Source organism: Carassius auratus, chromosome 5, assembly GCF_003368295.1.
Source record: "Carassius auratus strain Wakin chromosome 5, ASM336829v1, whole genome shotgun sequence".
Classification (NCBI taxonomy): domain Eukaryota; kingdom Metazoa; phylum Chordata; class Actinopteri; order Cypriniformes; family Cyprinidae; genus Carassius; species Carassius auratus.
This window is the reverse complement of record NC_039247.1, coordinates 25,470,462-25,488,710: the sequence shown is the minus strand read 5'-3', so window position 1 is coordinate 25,488,710 and position 18,249 is coordinate 25,470,462. Positions and strand designations below refer to the sequence as shown.

Sequence of the window (18,249 nt, the reverse complement as noted above, 5' to 3'; positions counted from 1 at the left end):
AATGCCATTCTCCCATATTTTCCGTGACCTAATTTAAAGTGAGAACTATTTATTCTTTATTACCGATCACAAAAAAATATATTTTTCTCTCACATTCATATAGTGTATCATTTCAGAAACCAAGCACAAGTGAAGCCTCATACCTTCATCTCCACGTCTCCTCGCAGCTGGAGTTCGAAGTAGCCAAACTCATCCAGCACCTCTTTGGTGGCTGAAGACAAATGTATCCTCAGAGCTGTGGAGGAAATGATAGTCATTAATAATCAATAGAGTCACAGCCAATCACTATAAGTGCACAGCTGTGAGTGAGATGTCACCATGATAAAATATGATTTACCACATATAAGAACGACAACAGACACACTACACATATGGGACAATGAGCAATCTGTCCTGGATATAGGAGGAACAGAATACTGCTTTTAATCTGAGAGGCTCCATGTAGTGCGGGACTCCTTATGGCTAAGAGTGCATTAAAGCTGCAACAAAGTGTAAACATGCCATAAATCTAACCGGATGTTGGATACTGGGTCCTTGTCACTAATTATTAATTATTAATAAAGCCCAGAGTCAATACTTGTGGTAAGTCTTATGAGCAACAGCTATTACTTGTGAACTGGTGAAATGCATATTAAAATACAAGTATACAGTGCTCCTGAGGAGCTTTGTTTCCAACCCTAGTGAGCTGCCTCGCTGACCGCTGTCCACATAAGCAGCTACCTTCTAAGGTACATATTTTAAAATGTAATTATTCATGTGATGGCACAGCTTCAGTGTCACATAATACTTTAGAATATGCTGATTTGGTGCTCAAGAAAGTTTTCCTACTATAATTGATGTTGAAATTTAGGTGTGCTGCTTAATATTTTGTGTAAATCATGATTTATTTTTATTCAGGATTGTTAGATGAAAAGAAAGTTCAACAGCATTTTATATGAATTTTATGTTACATAATAAATGAGTTTACTGTAATTCAATTTTGATCAATTTAATGTATCCTTGCTGAACAAAAGTATAATTTCTTTAACAAAATAAAAGTAACTAACAGTTTTCTATGTTAATATAACAAAATCACAAAACCAAGATGTAGTTAACTTAAGCCCCTTTCACACAGCGATTCCGGCAAATACACAGGTAAAGTGTTCCTGCAATTGTTCCCGGGTCGCAAGATTTTGCACTTTCACACTGCCAGTGATTACCCGGGATATGTGCGTGCTTTCACACACAACACGTAAAGGTCCCATAACGACACGTGACATCAGCGCGTGATGTGTAATATACGAGTCGAAAACGATAGGCATGTTATACTTTCACTGAAGCAAGCGAACGATCTCGTCGTCAGCGTGGAAAGTGAGGAACAAACTGATCTCTGCTTCATTACAGTTTGCACATATTTTTTTTGTCGTGAACGTTGATCTTCCTCCAAACAGCTGGTAAATGAGTCGTGCGATAACGTGCGTCATCACTACGACACAGCATTAGATCTGGCTTTTGTTCACACAGCGCTCGTCCCGGGATTTAACCCCACCAATGTTACCAGGTCCCCGACCCAGGTTCAATGCCGGAATCAATCCCGGGACATGTTTGCTTTCACATAGAAGGTGACACGGCAATGTTCCGGTAATTTGCTGGGTCCGACGTGCAGTGTGAAAGGAGCTATAGTATCATGCTGCATTGTCAATGTGTGGAAACAATTTTGCATTCTGAACAAAGATCAAAAACATATTTTTGTCACCAACCTTCCCCTGTAGACTCCATACGGGATGCCGTGTTGACAGTATCTCCGAATAAACAGTACCGGGGCATCTTAAGACCCACTACACCAGCACAGACAGGGCCTGCTCAACACACACAAATGCAGCAAAGAGGGAGATTAAGTCACTTTTGGAATCCTGTAACTGCTTATACACAGTCCTAATACTTCCTGACAGGTTGGGAAAAAAAATCGACTGAACAAAAGCAACAGGCAGCTATCAGATCACATGTACCGAATATGACATTCTCCATTTCTGTCACTGATTGAGTTTTGGTTTCTTGCCACTGTCGCAAATGGCTTACTTATAGTTGGGGATGCTTGGCTGATTGTGCAGACACTATTGGAAGAGAGCTGAACTGGACAATGACCTCTCTGAATCATCAATGGACTTTAGCTGCAAAAATGACTTGTTATTGTCTTCTTGCATTATTGGCAAACTATTTTCCTGTTTGACACTGTATTGCTACACAATCAGTATTGTATGAAGAGCTTTACAAGTAAAGGTGATTTGACTTGATAATCACCTTACATTTCAACTGCACTCCTATTACATAAAAGAGATGCAAACAGATACTTCAATGGAAACAGAAACAAAAAAATAAATAATGTTGTAAATAGAGAAAAAGTGTGATTTAGGTTTAATAATAAGCTTTAAGATTTTTGTCTCATATTTAAGAGAAGAAAAAATAAACTTATAATCTCATGTGGTTTTTAGAAGTTCTCAACAAGCTCTTAAACTGTTTTTAGGGAACCCTTCCTAAGCACCCATTGTACTTGCTACATCGTTAGAAGAATGGCATCTACGCTAATATTTGTCTGTTTCTCTCTTATTCTGAGGTCACCGAAGCCACCAGAGCCAGCCTGTATCTGGATCAGATGGTCACTGCAAAACCGGATCCAGTACACATCCAGCCCAGATGGTGGATCAGCACCTAGAAAGGACCTCTACAGCCCTGAATGTCAGTAGAGACCAGAACAACTAGAGCCCCAGATACAGATCCATAGTCAAAACCTTGTCTCCAAGATGACCACCAGGACAAGACCACAGGAAACAGATGATTCTTCTGCACAATCTGACTTTGCTGCAGTCTGGAATTGAACTACTGGTTTCTTCTGGTCAGAGGAGAACTGGCCCCCCAACTGAGCCTGGTTTCTCCCAAGGTTTTTTTCTCCATTCTGTCACCGATGGAGTTTTGGTTCCTTGCTGCAGTCGCCTCTGGCTTGCTTAGTTGGGCACATTTAATATCCAGCAATATCATCGACTTGATTGCACTGATACTATTTAAACTGAGCTTAGCTGGATGATGACATAATTGAATTCAATGATGAACTGCCTTTTTGCTTTATAGACACACTGTTTTCCTATTTAATGCTGTTCAATTGCTTCATTACAATCTGTATCGGTAAAGGTGACTTGACTTGACTTTAGATTTGCCAAGATGACAACATATACAATTAAATTCAATATGAATGCCAGCAATTCTTATAAAAAATAAAAAAATATCTGAGCTATCAGCCTCATTCTAAGGATCTATCCCCTTAAATAATGTCAGCAACTGTCTAAATTTCAAGGCTATTAAATTTTAAGATTTCATGTTTTATATATTTTATATTTTAGGAGAAAAAATCTGAGACAAAGTTGAAAGCAACCTCTGAACATTTTCTTATGGGTTATTGTACAAATATTCATATGCATTTATTATCCACAATCATTGCTTGGCCTTAACTTGCCATGGTTTTCTCAACATTAGTCAACACTTAGGCTTTTAGCCTAAAATGAATGAATATTAATAATGGAATCTGTGAAACAGTTACGATACCTGTGTGGATTCCTATTCGCAGTCGTAGCTGATCGTTGGGTCTGTGTCTGATTTTGAAGGTTTTAACCTGTTCCAGTAAAGCCAGTGACATGCTGGCTATCTCACGTGCATGTAGCTTCCCATTCCTCACAGGCAGACCCGAGACCACCATGTATGCATCACCAATTGTCTCCACCTGCCATGAGCAAAAGAATAAAGAATTTTTCACAGTTTTAAGCCTTCAAATAATCTGATTAAAACTGCAATAATTTCAGAAACACTAATATGCTGATTATAAAATCACATTCTATCAAATCGATAGATAGTGTATTACAGTTACCTATGAAAAGATACAATTATTGCACTGCCTTAAAAAAAGACACTTACCTTATATACATCAAAATTATCAATGATGGCATCAAAGCATGTGTACAGATCATTGAGCAGTGTCACCACCTGAGCAGAGTAACGGGACACTGTTAAGAGCAGCACTTTTTTTTTTTTATTACAACAATTTTAAAAGTAATAAATAAATAACTAAATCAAGATTATATATATATATATATATATATATATATATATATATATATATATATATATATATATATATCTTTATTAAGATATTTCACCACAAATTTCCTTTATTACAGCTATCAACTGTAAAAACTTTTGTAGAAATAATCTACAGTAACGTTGTGCCAATCGGCCAATTGCTTCACAGATGTTAAGGAAGTTGTTCTTGAAGTTCAAAATTTTTAGCTCACGCTGTCCAGGATTTATGATTATAACAACATCTTTTTCACATTTTTGTATTTAGAATTTAGCAATAAATAATAATAATAATTAGCAATTACAGCTCTTTCGTGGATGTTGGCTTTGTTCTCAGTGGTCAGTTTTTGTGGAAACAGATATATTGTGGATACTGAGTTTGCAGTCACTTTTGCTGCAGTATTTCAGTGTTGTTTGGACACAATCATTCTTATTGTTCGTCAGTCCCTATCATTTACTTTCAGTTTTCGCCCACTGTTCTTCTTTGCAGATGAAGTTTTGCCATGCTTTGTTCACATAGTCAAAACTGTAAAGAAAAACAAACAAACAATTGGCCTGTTATGCTTACAGATACTCCTGCTAAATAGGCTCCCTTGATTTTCCCTGCTTGGCAAGGAATCCATTTCACAGAGCACTTGTACTAACCACTGCTGAACAAGATATATTACTCTGATAACTAAAAGATAATCACAAAAACATTTTTTATTGTAGTCTGCACAAATGATATTAACTCCTATAATTGTGGCTGTTCACATAATTTTGTGTAACCCCTGTGTGTGTGTGTGTGTATGTGTGTGTGTGTGTGTGTGTATGTGTGTGTGTGTTCTTTTTAAACCAATAAATCATGGAAAATAATCCTTTAAATCCAGAGACATCCAGGAAAGACACTTGACAGTTACCCCACTAAACTGAAACACTGAAAGCATTTATTAATGAAGGTGCTGTCCATTTGACGATTTCTTTGAAATCAGCCATGATACAAAACATGTTGCTCTGTTCAGCTCATTCTCACCAAAATTCATTAGTTTGACTATATTCAGATGAGACTTCTTCTGATTCAAGAGATTTTTTTAATTTTTTTATGAGAACCTGACAGAAATAGTTCTACATCTGTGCCCCAGAAGAAGAAAAAAATCAGTTCAAACAGAATGTATAATAAAAGTCTATTGTGTCTGCAGCTCTGCCATGTATCATAGAGATGAAGCGAATTAAGACTGTTGTGATGTGTTTCTGCTTGAACTCTCAATGGTTCCCTCAAATTAAAATACCTTCTCCCCGAGCCCCATCCTCTCCCCCGATCCCATCCCTGGATGTATGCCCAGAAAGAGGCCTTACAGAGACACATATTTGCATACATACAGCAAAAAATATGACAAAATTAATATGGAGGCCAGCTTCCTTATGAAGTTGTCATGCTATAAGCTTAACCACTGAAAGACAGCTGGATTTCAAGATTTATTACAGGGGAGATGAAGGTTGCGACTATCTTTAAATTTGCTAATTAAAATAAAAACTCTTCTTTACACAACATTACGGATGTCTGGCACAGAATTCATTATTGCACGAGCATCAAGTGAGAATATATGACCATCTTGGGGCAAAACTTCATAACATATAGTCTATATCTTGCTTTATGTTAACTACATCTTGCTATAAGTATAAGTCTACGTGTTGCTTGCAATAGAAATGATGTGCAGTGCTTGCATAATCATAAAATATTGTAGGATAGTCACTTACTAAATATATTTATATTCACTTCAACCACAAAGAGAGCAGACAAAATATGAAATATGTCCATTGTCCATATTTTTTAAATAATAATATATTTAGCATTATTATTATTAAATAATATAGCATAATTTCCAGAACATAAGTCATATGTTTTTTTTAATAATCTGAAACTAGCAGTTTATTTGTACAGCACATTTATTTTATTTTATTTGTTTTATTTTTTGCACATGCAATTTTGACCCTGTGTTTCTGGAAACTGTGGTAATAAATGAATAATATAATATAATATAATATAATATAATATAATATAATATAATATAATATAATATAATATAATATAATATAATATAATATAATATAATATAATATAATATAATAAACCTCCATGCCAAGCCGAATTGATGCAGTAATTAGAGCAAAAGTATTGAGTACATGTACAGTAAATGAACACTTTTCAGAAGGCCAACAATACACTAACATTTTTTTATTGGTCTTATGAAGTATTCTAGTTTGTTGAGATTGTGAATTGGTGGGTTTTTGTTAAATGTGAGCCAAAACCATTACAATAAAAAAAAACAAAGACTTAAACTACTTCAGTCTGTGTTCATTTAATTTATTTAATACACAAGTTTCACATCTTGAGTTGAACATTCCACAACATTCTAATTTATTGAGATGCAACTGTAGTTTCCCACTGAAGATACATTGGAAATCAATGATTCAAAATCTAATTTATACCTAGAAATAATCTGAGAGTTTTCAGATCATTCAAAATGAATGTGCTGACCTGTAATGGTGTACTCTCAGCAGACATTGATGTGAAGCCCACTATGTCACTGAAATAGATGGTGACACTATCAAAGGCTTCGGCCTGTACAGTCTCCCCACGCTTGAGCTGCTCTGCCACTGAACTGTGAGAAGAATTAGGTTATGATGTGAACCATGAAATTATTTTCCAAACACAAGTCCAAAAACAATAGCAGACATGTAGCAGCAAACTATCAGTTAGTTTAGCAATTCATAGTTGAACACAGAAAATAATTTCATTTAATAAATCCTTATATAAAAACTAAAGAAAGGTATAAACAAACTGAAAATGATTTACAGCATTTCGAAATAGGGGAGCTTAGTTCAGCAGCTTTCCCTTAATAAGACCCAAGATCACTTTTGTGATCAATTATGATAATTTAAGAATGAGCTTTAATTAAAGAATAAATGACCTTAGTTAATTCCTAGCTATATCCTTATAGGGTTTAATACTCTATATTTAGTCAGCTTGTCTGGTTCATCTTAAGCCAGTCTAAAAGTTCTCACCGCCTACATAATTATCTGAAAAGAAAAGACTATACTCAAAGAACAATAAGCCATTTTTAGATGAGATAAAAAATATGGTAGAAGTGACGTCACATTCAAGTAATCTAGTAATAAGAGAACTCTTTAAATAATAGCTATCTCTTCCTCAATCTCCAATTAAAAGTTTGGAAACTGCATTGGAAAATTACACAACACGATTCTTACTGTGGAAGGATTTGGTAAAGAAGGTTTTCAGCTTTCCGTTTCTCCTCGAGGTAGGCCTGTGTTCGCTCCTCTACCAGGTTCTCCAGGTTATTGGCATATTGCTCCATTCTGGACAGTAAGTTATTGAGAATACTGGTGCTGCCTTCTCTGTTGAGAAAAAAACAAAACATTAGACACCTGCTTCTACACATGGTGTGTAATTACAGCAGATATATATGATTATAATTACAGAAGACAGATTACAGTAGAAGATTACAATTATGTGAAATCACCGGTAACCCATCAATAATTCAACAAGATGATCTGGAGAGATTGCAGCATATTATGAAAAAAAAGAAAAAAGCATGAAAATGGCATTGAAAATAGGAAACGTACTCAGTTCTGCAGTTAAGTGCAGTGTACTTCATAAGGAATATAGCATCATTGCATCTGACGAGGCGGTAAAACGCAGCACTTATGATGAAGTGTGGTCGATTCTGCATGAATCGTGCTGCTGGCATGTGTTTTGCTCAATTATATTGTTCTATTTAGGGGTCAGAGCTCGCTCCTACATGCAGCACAACCCATACAGACCTGCAGGGATACATTCATCTAGGAAGATTTATTTTATTTTTATTTTTGGATAATAATGTAATAAAGATAATTTCCATTGAGGTCCTAAAAATGTTTAACTATAACATACAATCACAAAACTAATACAACTTTTTACACCATTTTAAAACTTCACTCTGTGTGCACATATTTTAAAAACACTAGTTGTGTATAAACTAGTTGTGCCCCCCCCCCCTCATTGCACTCCCATATCCATTTGGATAAATTATATTACTACCCACTGAAGCATGGCTTTGAAAATAAATTTCTTACCAAACTGTTATTACCCATTTGAATTCAAATAACTCTTTTCTCCAATGGTAATACCTGTACCCAAATGAGTACAAGCTGAGGATGAGCTGGATGGATAAAGGTAAAAGAACATTTATACTAGTCTCCTAATATCACATACATATATTAGCTACAGTGCATAAAATGTAAGCATCTGTGACAGTTATGTTCTGTTTTATACTTTTATTTTCTTTTGACCTGGTTTTCCTGTTTTCTTCCAGTTGGACACTGATTTTGTTGTGCACTTGCTCTTTGTTCTGTTGCTTGTTATCATGTGTATTTAAGTCTTCCGTCTGGTTTTGACTTTGTTTTATAAAACTTCAGCATTTTCCAGCTGTCTAGGGAGTAACTTCTTTGATTTGTTCAATAAAAGTCTAGTTGCAATTAGATCGTCTCGTCCTCACTTCCCAGAACCAGCACTGGAACGGCATTGAGATTAGATGTAATTTATAGCAGTTCTCCTGCAGTTGACTGCACAAGTCTTTCTCCTTACAATGCACTTGATCTACAACAATTTTCAGGTAATGCTTCAGGTACTGAGCTTTTGTGAAACAGCCTGTAATTTTAAGTTGGCCTGTACAATCAGTTCTGTGATCTGGGGAAATGCTGCCCTGGTTTATACGCAGATAACATTGTCTAATCACTAACATGTCTAAACAAGATGCATTTATATAATGAAGACTGGGCTTTATGGTCCTCTTTTACGTGAAACATACCAGGCATTTTAGTGGAACTTTGTCAATGGCTGTCAAGTGCTCCTTTGGGTAATTAACCATAAAGCTTTCACTCACATCAATAAAGGCTGTTTATCAATGAGCTGTCAGCTCTAGGACAGATGCTGCAGTCTGTTCAGAGATACAATGCTGCTGCTACCTCTTGTAAATATAACAGATCTAAGTGTGCAGTGCTTACTTGTTAAATTTTGCAATAAAGATCTTGATGTGGCTGAAGTCAGGCCGTTCCGCAGCGTCTTCAGCCCAACAGCCTTCCATTAAGATGGTCAGCTCCTCACAGTGCCGGCTGTTATCTGTGGTAGGCCTGAAGTATGGCTTCTGGCCATTCCGCACCTTCTGGATTATCTCTGTAACAAAACCAAACACGTGTCAATGGTGTTCAACAAATCAGTTTAAATGTATTTAACTTTAGGGCTCTTACCTTTGGGACTGAGATCCATGCCTTCAACATAAAATGGGCCATTCCTTAGTGCTATCTCCTGTAGTATGATCCCAAAACTGTACACATCGCCTTTCTGGGTTCCTTGGGGTGGATGCCTATCATATATCAGCAACTCTGGGGCCGTCCATAGCTTTTCTGAAAAAATCCATCAGGGAAGCAGTCACTAAATATGGTCACATTAGGGACTGAATCAGCACTGCAAAAGTCAACTGATTTTTCATGCATCAAAACAGAAAACCTTAGCAGGTTCTTACTTGCATACAGTGCATGTGAGTCTTCATTTTCAGAAGACGAACGGAAGCTTGCCAGACCATAATCTGTGATTTTCAAAACGAAGCGGCTATCCACCACACAGTTGGATGATTTCAGATTGCCATGGGAGCCAATGTAACTGTTGTGCAGATAATTCATTCCCTGGCAGCACAAGCATTAAACAAAACATTATGTCTTTATGCACAGTTTATGGGGCAGAATAGAGCAGAATACACATTGAATATTAATCTTAATAATACTTTAAGCATTAAGAAAATTTCTGGGTTGATAGAAGCCAGAGAACATATTATTTCATATATATATAGGAGGAACAACTCCTAGGCAATTATATCTGACAGCCATAAATTCAGGTGGCCTTGGTCTAAGTGCTATTTTTAAATCAAGCAATGCTTTTAAAACATTTTTTCCATCTTGAAAGCAAAATGAATGATTTGTGCATTTAAGTGACAGTTTACTTTGTTGTTGTTCCAAGCCAATTTTTTAGCAAACACCAAATGCTTTTATGTGCCAGGGCTTTCTACCTTTGACACTGAACAGAAGATTTGGTTACTTTAATTAATTGAGGGATAGCGTTCAGAGAGAAATTATTTTTATATCTTTTCCAAAAACAATGTCATGCTATCTTTGACACCATGCCATTTTCTTTTACTAATGGGACACGTCTCAGAAAAGCAAATAATCAACCAACACTGCTTTATGATTATGTTTCCCATCTGGCATTTTCAATAATACATTAGACATTTTAAAAGGCACGCTATATTTACTGGATTTCAAAAGCCATGGGAAGAGTTGTTTTAATGTATGATGTTTTTAATTCCAGAACTAAAAAGACCATCATTTAACTAAAGTAAACTAAAATACATATAAAAAAAAAAAATGTGTGAATGAATAGGGTTCAAGTATGTTCTGGATACACATTTATAAAGATTTCAGTTGTCTCACAAACCTTCACAATGTCATTGATCAGTGAGTATCGAAACATCCAGTCCAGGTTGATGCTCTCATTTTCAAGGATGTCCTGTGAAAGAACAAACTGGAATTCAACACTGGAAAACATCTAAATACACAGAAGTTATTTTCATACAACCACACACACACACACACACACACACACACACACACACACACACACACACACAGACACACAAATATATATATATATATATATATATATATATATATATATATATATATATATATATATATATATATATATATATATATATATATATGAAACAAAGTATTTTTAAGCATAAACTTGAGAGTGTTTACCTGGAGACTTCCCCTGGGGCAATATTCTGTCACAATGCAGATGTTTGGTGGATCGATACAAGCGCCAATAAACCTTGTCAAATGGTTGAACTGCACATCTCTCATCTATAAGTAACAACAAAATGGGTTTTGAATTATAATCTGTATGCCGCTGACAGATAGTATGATTTTCACCAATAAATAAAGCTAACAATAAAATAAAATACATTTAAATATCATTAGAAATTGTTTTTTTTCTAGTTTCCCCAAGGTTTTATTTTTATTTTTTCAGACCATGTCTATAACAGCGTGGCAAAACATTTACATTATGGAGCTACAGTGAGTGGCAAAATCTGTATAAGATCATGTAAAGTTTACTTTAGCACAACCTCTGACCTCCATAACACTGAGGGGACATGTCAGTGGGAGCGAAGAAGAAAGTTTCCACTTCCCTATTTTTACCCCCCACTCCCATTTGTCTTTGTCTGGACCTTTATTTCATTTTGTCCCAACAGCTAATCAGGCTGCCAGGGCCACGGTCTGCAGTGATGACACTTTTTACCACACAAGCACCAAGCCATGCAGTTTTCCCATCAAAGCTGAGCAGGTTAGAACTGGCCACAAGGCTGGTCTTATCAGCTTTCCCTAGGAATAAGAATTCCCTTGTCAAAATAAACTTAGGCTTCAAATAAGCCTGTTATGGGAAGCATGGACTCACTGCATGTTTAGTTTTTTTTTTAGGCTCAAACTTAATCACGGTCGTCTCAGACAGACAGAGAGAACAGATTTAGCCTATGAATCGTATAGCATACTACAATATGATTCCTACTATTTCAGCTTTGTAAAAAACTGTGCATAGCATTAGAATTTTCTGCATGCAGACAATACCATAGATGTCCAAAAAGTTTTGGGAACACTGTATCCCACAATGCAATGTACTCGACTTTATAATGACCTTCCTCATCCAATATGACAAAAGAACTGTAGCCAGTTCTGTTCAGAACTGTTTCAACCATGATTTGGTTCGTAATGGTTTGTTGGGGTTTTGTGGTTTATCAGAAAATAGCTTGAAATTGGACAACTAAATATTATTTTAATATTTCATTTTTTTTTTTTTATCTTACCATGGTTGGATGTTTTTCTTTGAGGGTTTTTCACATAATATGCATTCTTGCATTTAGAAATAGAACACTGGGTTGTCAAGATGAGTTCTGTATGTTGTTTAACTTGATATGGCATTCTAAAAACACTTGTGGTGGGCTGCTCAAAAAACATGAAGTTGTGGCCAAAGATATCCGTGTGAATGAGAATAGCAGTGATGCTTTAAAGAGGATGAATGAAAATAATAATAAAACAAATCATGCATTTAAAGAACAGAGAAACTAATTGCTAAGGCCATTTAAAAAACTGGTAGGACGCCGTGGCGTAAAAATAAATATCACAATAATAGACTAAGGGCCCTATTTTAACGATCTAAACACAAAGTGTAAATCGCATGGCGCAGGTGCACTCAGGGCAGGTCCAAATCCACTTTTGATATTTTAACAACGGAAAAATGGTTGGCACGCCCGGGCGCATGGTCTAAACGTGTTGTCCCTATTCTCTTAATGAGTATATTTTGGCCATAACATGCAATAAACCAATCAGAGTTTCATCTTCCATTCCCTTTAAGAGCCAGGTGCACTCGTGCCATGACGGATTTGCTTTTAACGGCGTAATTTGGCAAGCGCAAAGACAGAACAAGTCTCCGAGATGAAACGGAGCTGTTCGTGTGAGAGCAAATAACCTAATTCTGATACATTACTATCCATTATGACATGTAGGCATATATATTAGCCGACAAAAAAAATCTTATGCATTGCAATCCTTTAATTTTTTATATTTGGCATGTTTGTGTGCTGCTGTGTGTCCCTGTGTTTAATAAGCAGTGTGTACGCTCTTTAAATTACAAAGAAAAAACATTGCGCCAGACTTTATTTTCGGCTCCTTAAAATAGCATTGTGCCAGCAATGCGCCTGGACACACCTCTTTTTTATACCAGCACACCCATGGGCGCAAAAATGAGCGCAAATGCATTTGCTAATTAAACGACGTTGCGCTGGACGGGAAAATACGAATGGCGCCGGACTGAAACTAGCAAACACACAGCTGCGCCTTGCGTCGCATTGCGCTGGGTGTATGATAGGGCCCTAAGTGGCTGTTGGACTAGTTAAAGACTATGACCAATTCCTAGTTACTGCATATTATTCCATTATTCAGATTTAAAAAATGGTCTTTCACTTTATTTCTTCAACATCTATTTCATAAAAATATTCCATGTCTAAAGTCAGTATATTCTTTCCGAAACACCTTGTAAAAACCCCAAATAAACAATGTTCTAAACACGTACATAAAATGCATACCTTGTCTTCTTATCCCAAACACATTCGGATACAAATACAAATACAAATTTAACATACACAGAATCTCTCTCATGATTCAAGGTATGTTCTTACATGCTTTAGTTCAAACAGCACTTGTCTGGTCAGCTCGATCCTCTTCTTGTTCACATGTTTGATAGCCACCAGGTTGCCCTGTTGTGAAAGGAAACAAGTGTTAAAGACAATCAGATCTGAAAGGTAATGTCAGACTGCCATGATGGAAAATTTATAGCATTTTTATATAGGATGTTAGGTAAAAAATGTTAGCCTGAATGTACTGTATGTTGCTTTGGATAAAAGCGTCTGCTAAATGCATAAATTAATTTAATTTAATTTAATTTTATATTCTTATAGTCTTATAGCTGGATAAATTAACATTTCAAAAACATTATTGCTCAAAGGTGCTCTTTCATAGCTCAGGAGACAAAATTAAGTTTTAAAACATTTAAATGGTTTTGTAATTGTTTTATTTTGCATTTTAGAGACATGATCTGAGGCAAAATTACTTGAATGAAATTGAGAACTCCATTAAGGCTCCTGAGCAATAAAATAACCTTGGAGCAATAAAAAATTCCACTGTGTATGTGAACAAAGTAAAATGATCTCTTTGACAGTCTATCCTGATACTGAAATAATGGCATGTAAATCAATACATTTGAACATTTGCTTTGTCATTGTCAGTGGCTACAGTGACAGCAGAAATATTCAGCTGGCTCAGTGGACATTTGATGCCTCAGTGTCATTTTTAGCTTACACAGTGGGACAAAGAGGTGAGAGTGACTTTTTTGTTTAGTCAATATACATAAATATTTCACATTTTCTCAGGTTTTAGTTGGCAATAATGGCAGGCTGATTGTGCATTCTGACATACTTAAGTAATATTATTTAATATTGTTTAATGTATAAACATTAACTAACAATGAAAAATATATTTGTTACAGTATATACTAAGCAAAGGATAATAGGTACAGTAAGGTATATAATAAATAAGGTACAATAATACCACATATTACAGAGCTTTTCACCACAAAGATAATTACACCACCGCGCTGTCTCTCATTTCATTCAACTGTAACTGCTATCATCTTGAACATCATTTATTGACTGTATTTACTGTAAAATTAAACCTAAAGGACTTAAGTATTAATAGTAGGAGTGGGGTAATATTGTTGAAGTGTTCGTCTTGTTGCCAGAGTAATAATGGATTTAAGATGATAAAGGTAAGATTTTAAAAGCATATAACATCATATAACATGTCCTCAACATTATTTATGTGGAGAAAAGTTGTGTAATTAGAGATATGACCCTATGTGCATTACGCCTTAAATGTCCATCTTATCTGAACTTTCATCTAGGCTCAAAGCCGTTTTTTTAGGAACTATTTTTCTTTGCTTAAGTTTTGCATTTAAAGAGCTAATAAAATATTTCAAATCACTATTTCGTGTCTAATTATTTACTTATGTAGCTGTGTAGGTGTGAAACTGTGAACATTCAGCTGCTTCAGGGTCAGGGTTTATCCTGTGAAAACAATCGGATGGATGTACATTATCCCTTACTCATACTAAATAATTATTACATTTACATTTATTCATTTAGCTGACAGTTTTATCCAAAGCGACTTACAATTGCTATAAATATGTCAGAGGTCACACGCCTCTGGAGCAACTAGGGGTTAAGTGTCTTGCTCAGGGACACATTGGTGTCTCAAAGTGGATTCGAACCCAGGTCTCTTACACCAAAGGCGTGTGTCTTATCCACTACGCCATTACTTATATTATTATATATTTATATATTTGATATATTTTGTTTATAATATAATATTATATAATATAAAATATTAACAAAGGCATCATGAAGCCTAATTACAAAGAGATCTATAAATAATACACCTGCACACCGCAAAATCTTTTTCCTCCAGTGTACGCTTTTACCATTTTAAGATTTGTGATCCATTTATCATGGCATAGCACACCTAGCATTGTGAATTGACTTTAGGAGCTGCAAAGCTGCATTAAACTATCTCAAACAACACATTGAGTTGGTACTAGTGCACCCACTCTCCATTTCTCCAGTCAATACACGTGTGTGTGGATGTGCAGCAGAGGAAGAAGAATTCAGCCGCACCTTAAAATAGCCTGTTTTTGCAAATAGCTGATATTTTCCATGAGTTGTTATCAAGGACCCATAGCTGGAACCTCTCTGCAAAGGAAATACCGAGAAAATTCTATTAAATTCAAATAACTTTATTAATCCCAGGGGAAATTGCTTTCCATGTGACAACTGCTTTCAAAAAGAAAGAAAGACAGAAAAGAAAAGAAAAGAATAAAATGAATAAATATATTCCCATCAATAAATGAAAAATGAATAAGTAAGACATACAAATAATAATATAAGACTATACCAATAAAAATGGTAGTTTAGATCAAATGTAAAATTAATTAGGTGCAATAGAATGAGAAATTTTGTGTATAATAGTTATAATAGTTATATAGTATATATTGCACACTAATCTAGTATTAATAAGTAGGCAATAATAATAATAATAACAAATTGTATTTAATAACAAATTGTATTGCACATGAAAATCGCTTATTGCACATACATTTTAAATTGCATTGCACAAGAAAAACTGAACATGCATTGCACATGCATTACTCATAAATGTCCCAGCACTTATAGAGAGGAGTTATACACCCTAATGGCCACAGGTAAAAGGATCTTCTGAAGCGCTCAGTCGAACACTTGGCAGTGATCAGTTTCTGGCTGAATGTGCTCCTCTGATCAGCCAGCACACTGTGTAGTGGGTGAGAATGATTGTCCAAGATTAAATTAAGTTTTGACAACATCCTTCTCTCAGCCACAACATGAACATCGTCCAGCTCCAAGCCAAGTACAGAGGCACCCTCCTAATTAATTTGTCCAGTTTATTTCTGTCCACCACTTTCATACTAATTCCCCTACAGACCACTGCATAGAAAATTACACTAGACACCACCGACTCATAAAACATCCGTAGCATGGTATTGCAGACATTAAAAGACTTGAGCCTCCTCAGAAAATACAGCCTGCTCTGACTCTTGAAGAGTGCTATAAGACTCTAGAATGCAATATGAGGAAGCATTTAACACAGAGTAGTTTCATTGTGCACATGAGAAAAAAAAACATTTATAGTTGGGTCCAAAAGTTATTTAGATTTAGATAAATATTGTTGATTGCAAATTAATTTATCAGCATAGCATTTGAAAAATTTGTGAAAAGTTTCATTTTACAAAAATTTCATTATTCAATTTTCAATTTTTCAATTTTGCATATTCCTCACATGGTCAGTGTCATCGTTTGATTATCACAAATTTAATTATCTATCTATGGCTATCTATGACTATCTAAAAATAGTTATAAATGTAACATTTTGAATTTTTTTTTTTTTTTTTTTTTTGTCATTTTACAACAAAACTTAATTTAAATTTAAATTTTACTTCCAGGTTTGATGAAAAAAAAAATCAAAGTGGTACTTCTGAAGTCTAATATACTTTTAGTTGACAAAAAAAAAACAAGAAAAATGTCTGAGGGTGCATTTTAATGCTTCACACCAAATGTTTTTTTTTTTCAAAGACTCCCAAATCTTAACTGAGTCACAGTGGCACTTATTAATATACAGAGTAAAAAAAAAAAATAAATAAATATATATATATATATATATATATATATATATATATATATATATATATATATATATATATATATATATATATATATATATATATATATATATATATATATATATATATATATATATATATATATATATATATTATTGTACGATGAGAAGAAAAAAGCCTCATTTAAATAACATCAAGGGAGTAGACTGAATCATACATTCAGTCCAATGATGTGGAACAAACTGGAATGGATTCCAAAATGTGTAATACTGTATAAGGTGGCCTGGAAAATGCATTGGCCTTCAAAACGCATGTTCCAAGTATGAAGCCAAAAGAACCTAATGACAACCACTGTACTTGTAAATGTTTGTGTGTGCATGTGTGTGTGTTTAATAGGAAAAGACTGCTAATAATCCACAGCAGATCATGATACATAATGTGTTTTGAGTAGGAGACCAGGCAGTCCTTCTGGAGCTCATTTGAATAATTGTTTAATATGAGTCTGCTACTTTAAACCTGAAGAATGTGAAATGTGTCAAGAATGTGTATGAAATATATACATTATAAAGATTTTGATAATTTCTGATTTCTGTTCATTTCTGTCTTGTTTATTCCATTTATATAAATTCATTGAAAAATTACAGGGTACTGAGCACATTTTGTTTTAGTTTTTGAATATATATGGGAACACCCTTATGAAACAAAAATATATTGCAGTATATTGGAAAATATCATGTAATATATTAGGCATATATTCTTATATATATATTTATTTTTTCCAATATATTGCAATATATTGAAAGTGGCAATCATTTGTATGTTTTGCAATATATTATATGATACATGTATCATCAATATATTATTAAATGTATTCAAATATATAAAATATTAGAAAATAAAAAGGGAAAGTAATATATTACAATATATCACAATATATTTTAAGAAATATATTGGTAAATATATTTTCCTTTCGTAAGGGCAAAACCTGTGAGCTTGTTATGAATTTGTTTATTCTTTATTTCAAAGAGAAAGAGAATTCAGATTAACTAAATCAGGCTACCTTTTGCAACCAACTGACTGTCTAAGCCATCATTGTAATTCCCAAGGAATGCCGTTTTAAATGGACATGGCAAAACAGTGCCAGGAATAACAGCCAAGTCCAAAAAGGCATTTTTATGAGATAAATTAAAACCATATGGACAAGGGCTGAAACAGGAGGAAACCTCTTTATTTGA

General features: G+C 34.6%; 1 protein-coding gene across 1 annotated transcript in view; it reads right to left on the bottom strand.

The window, feature by feature from the left end:
- npr2 (natriuretic peptide receptor 2) overlaps nt 1-18,249 on the bottom strand; it is a 49,236-nt gene that overhangs the window by 3,589 nt on the left and 27,398 nt on the right. Inside the window, exons 9-21 of the mRNA XM_026254662.1 lie at nt 15,480-15,554; nt 13,431-13,508; nt 10,957-11,061; nt 10,631-10,702; nt 9,666-9,825; nt 9,391-9,546; nt 9,148-9,316; nt 7,354-7,500; nt 6,623-6,746; nt 3,943-4,011; nt 3,577-3,751; nt 1,740-1,838; nt 144-235 (exon numbers count right to left, since the gene is read on the bottom strand). Coding sequence (XP_026110447.1) covers nt 144-235; nt 1,740-1,838; nt 3,577-3,751; nt 3,943-4,011; nt 6,623-6,746; nt 7,354-7,500; nt 9,148-9,316; nt 9,391-9,546; nt 9,666-9,825; nt 10,631-10,702; nt 10,957-11,061; nt 13,431-13,508; nt 15,480-15,554 — 1,521 coding nt within the window. The remainder of the gene's footprint in view (nt 1-143; nt 236-1,739; nt 1,839-3,576; nt 3,752-3,942; nt 4,012-6,622; nt 6,747-7,353; nt 7,501-9,147; nt 9,317-9,390; nt 9,547-9,665; nt 9,826-10,630; nt 10,703-10,956; nt 11,062-13,430; nt 13,509-15,479; nt 15,555-18,249) is intronic.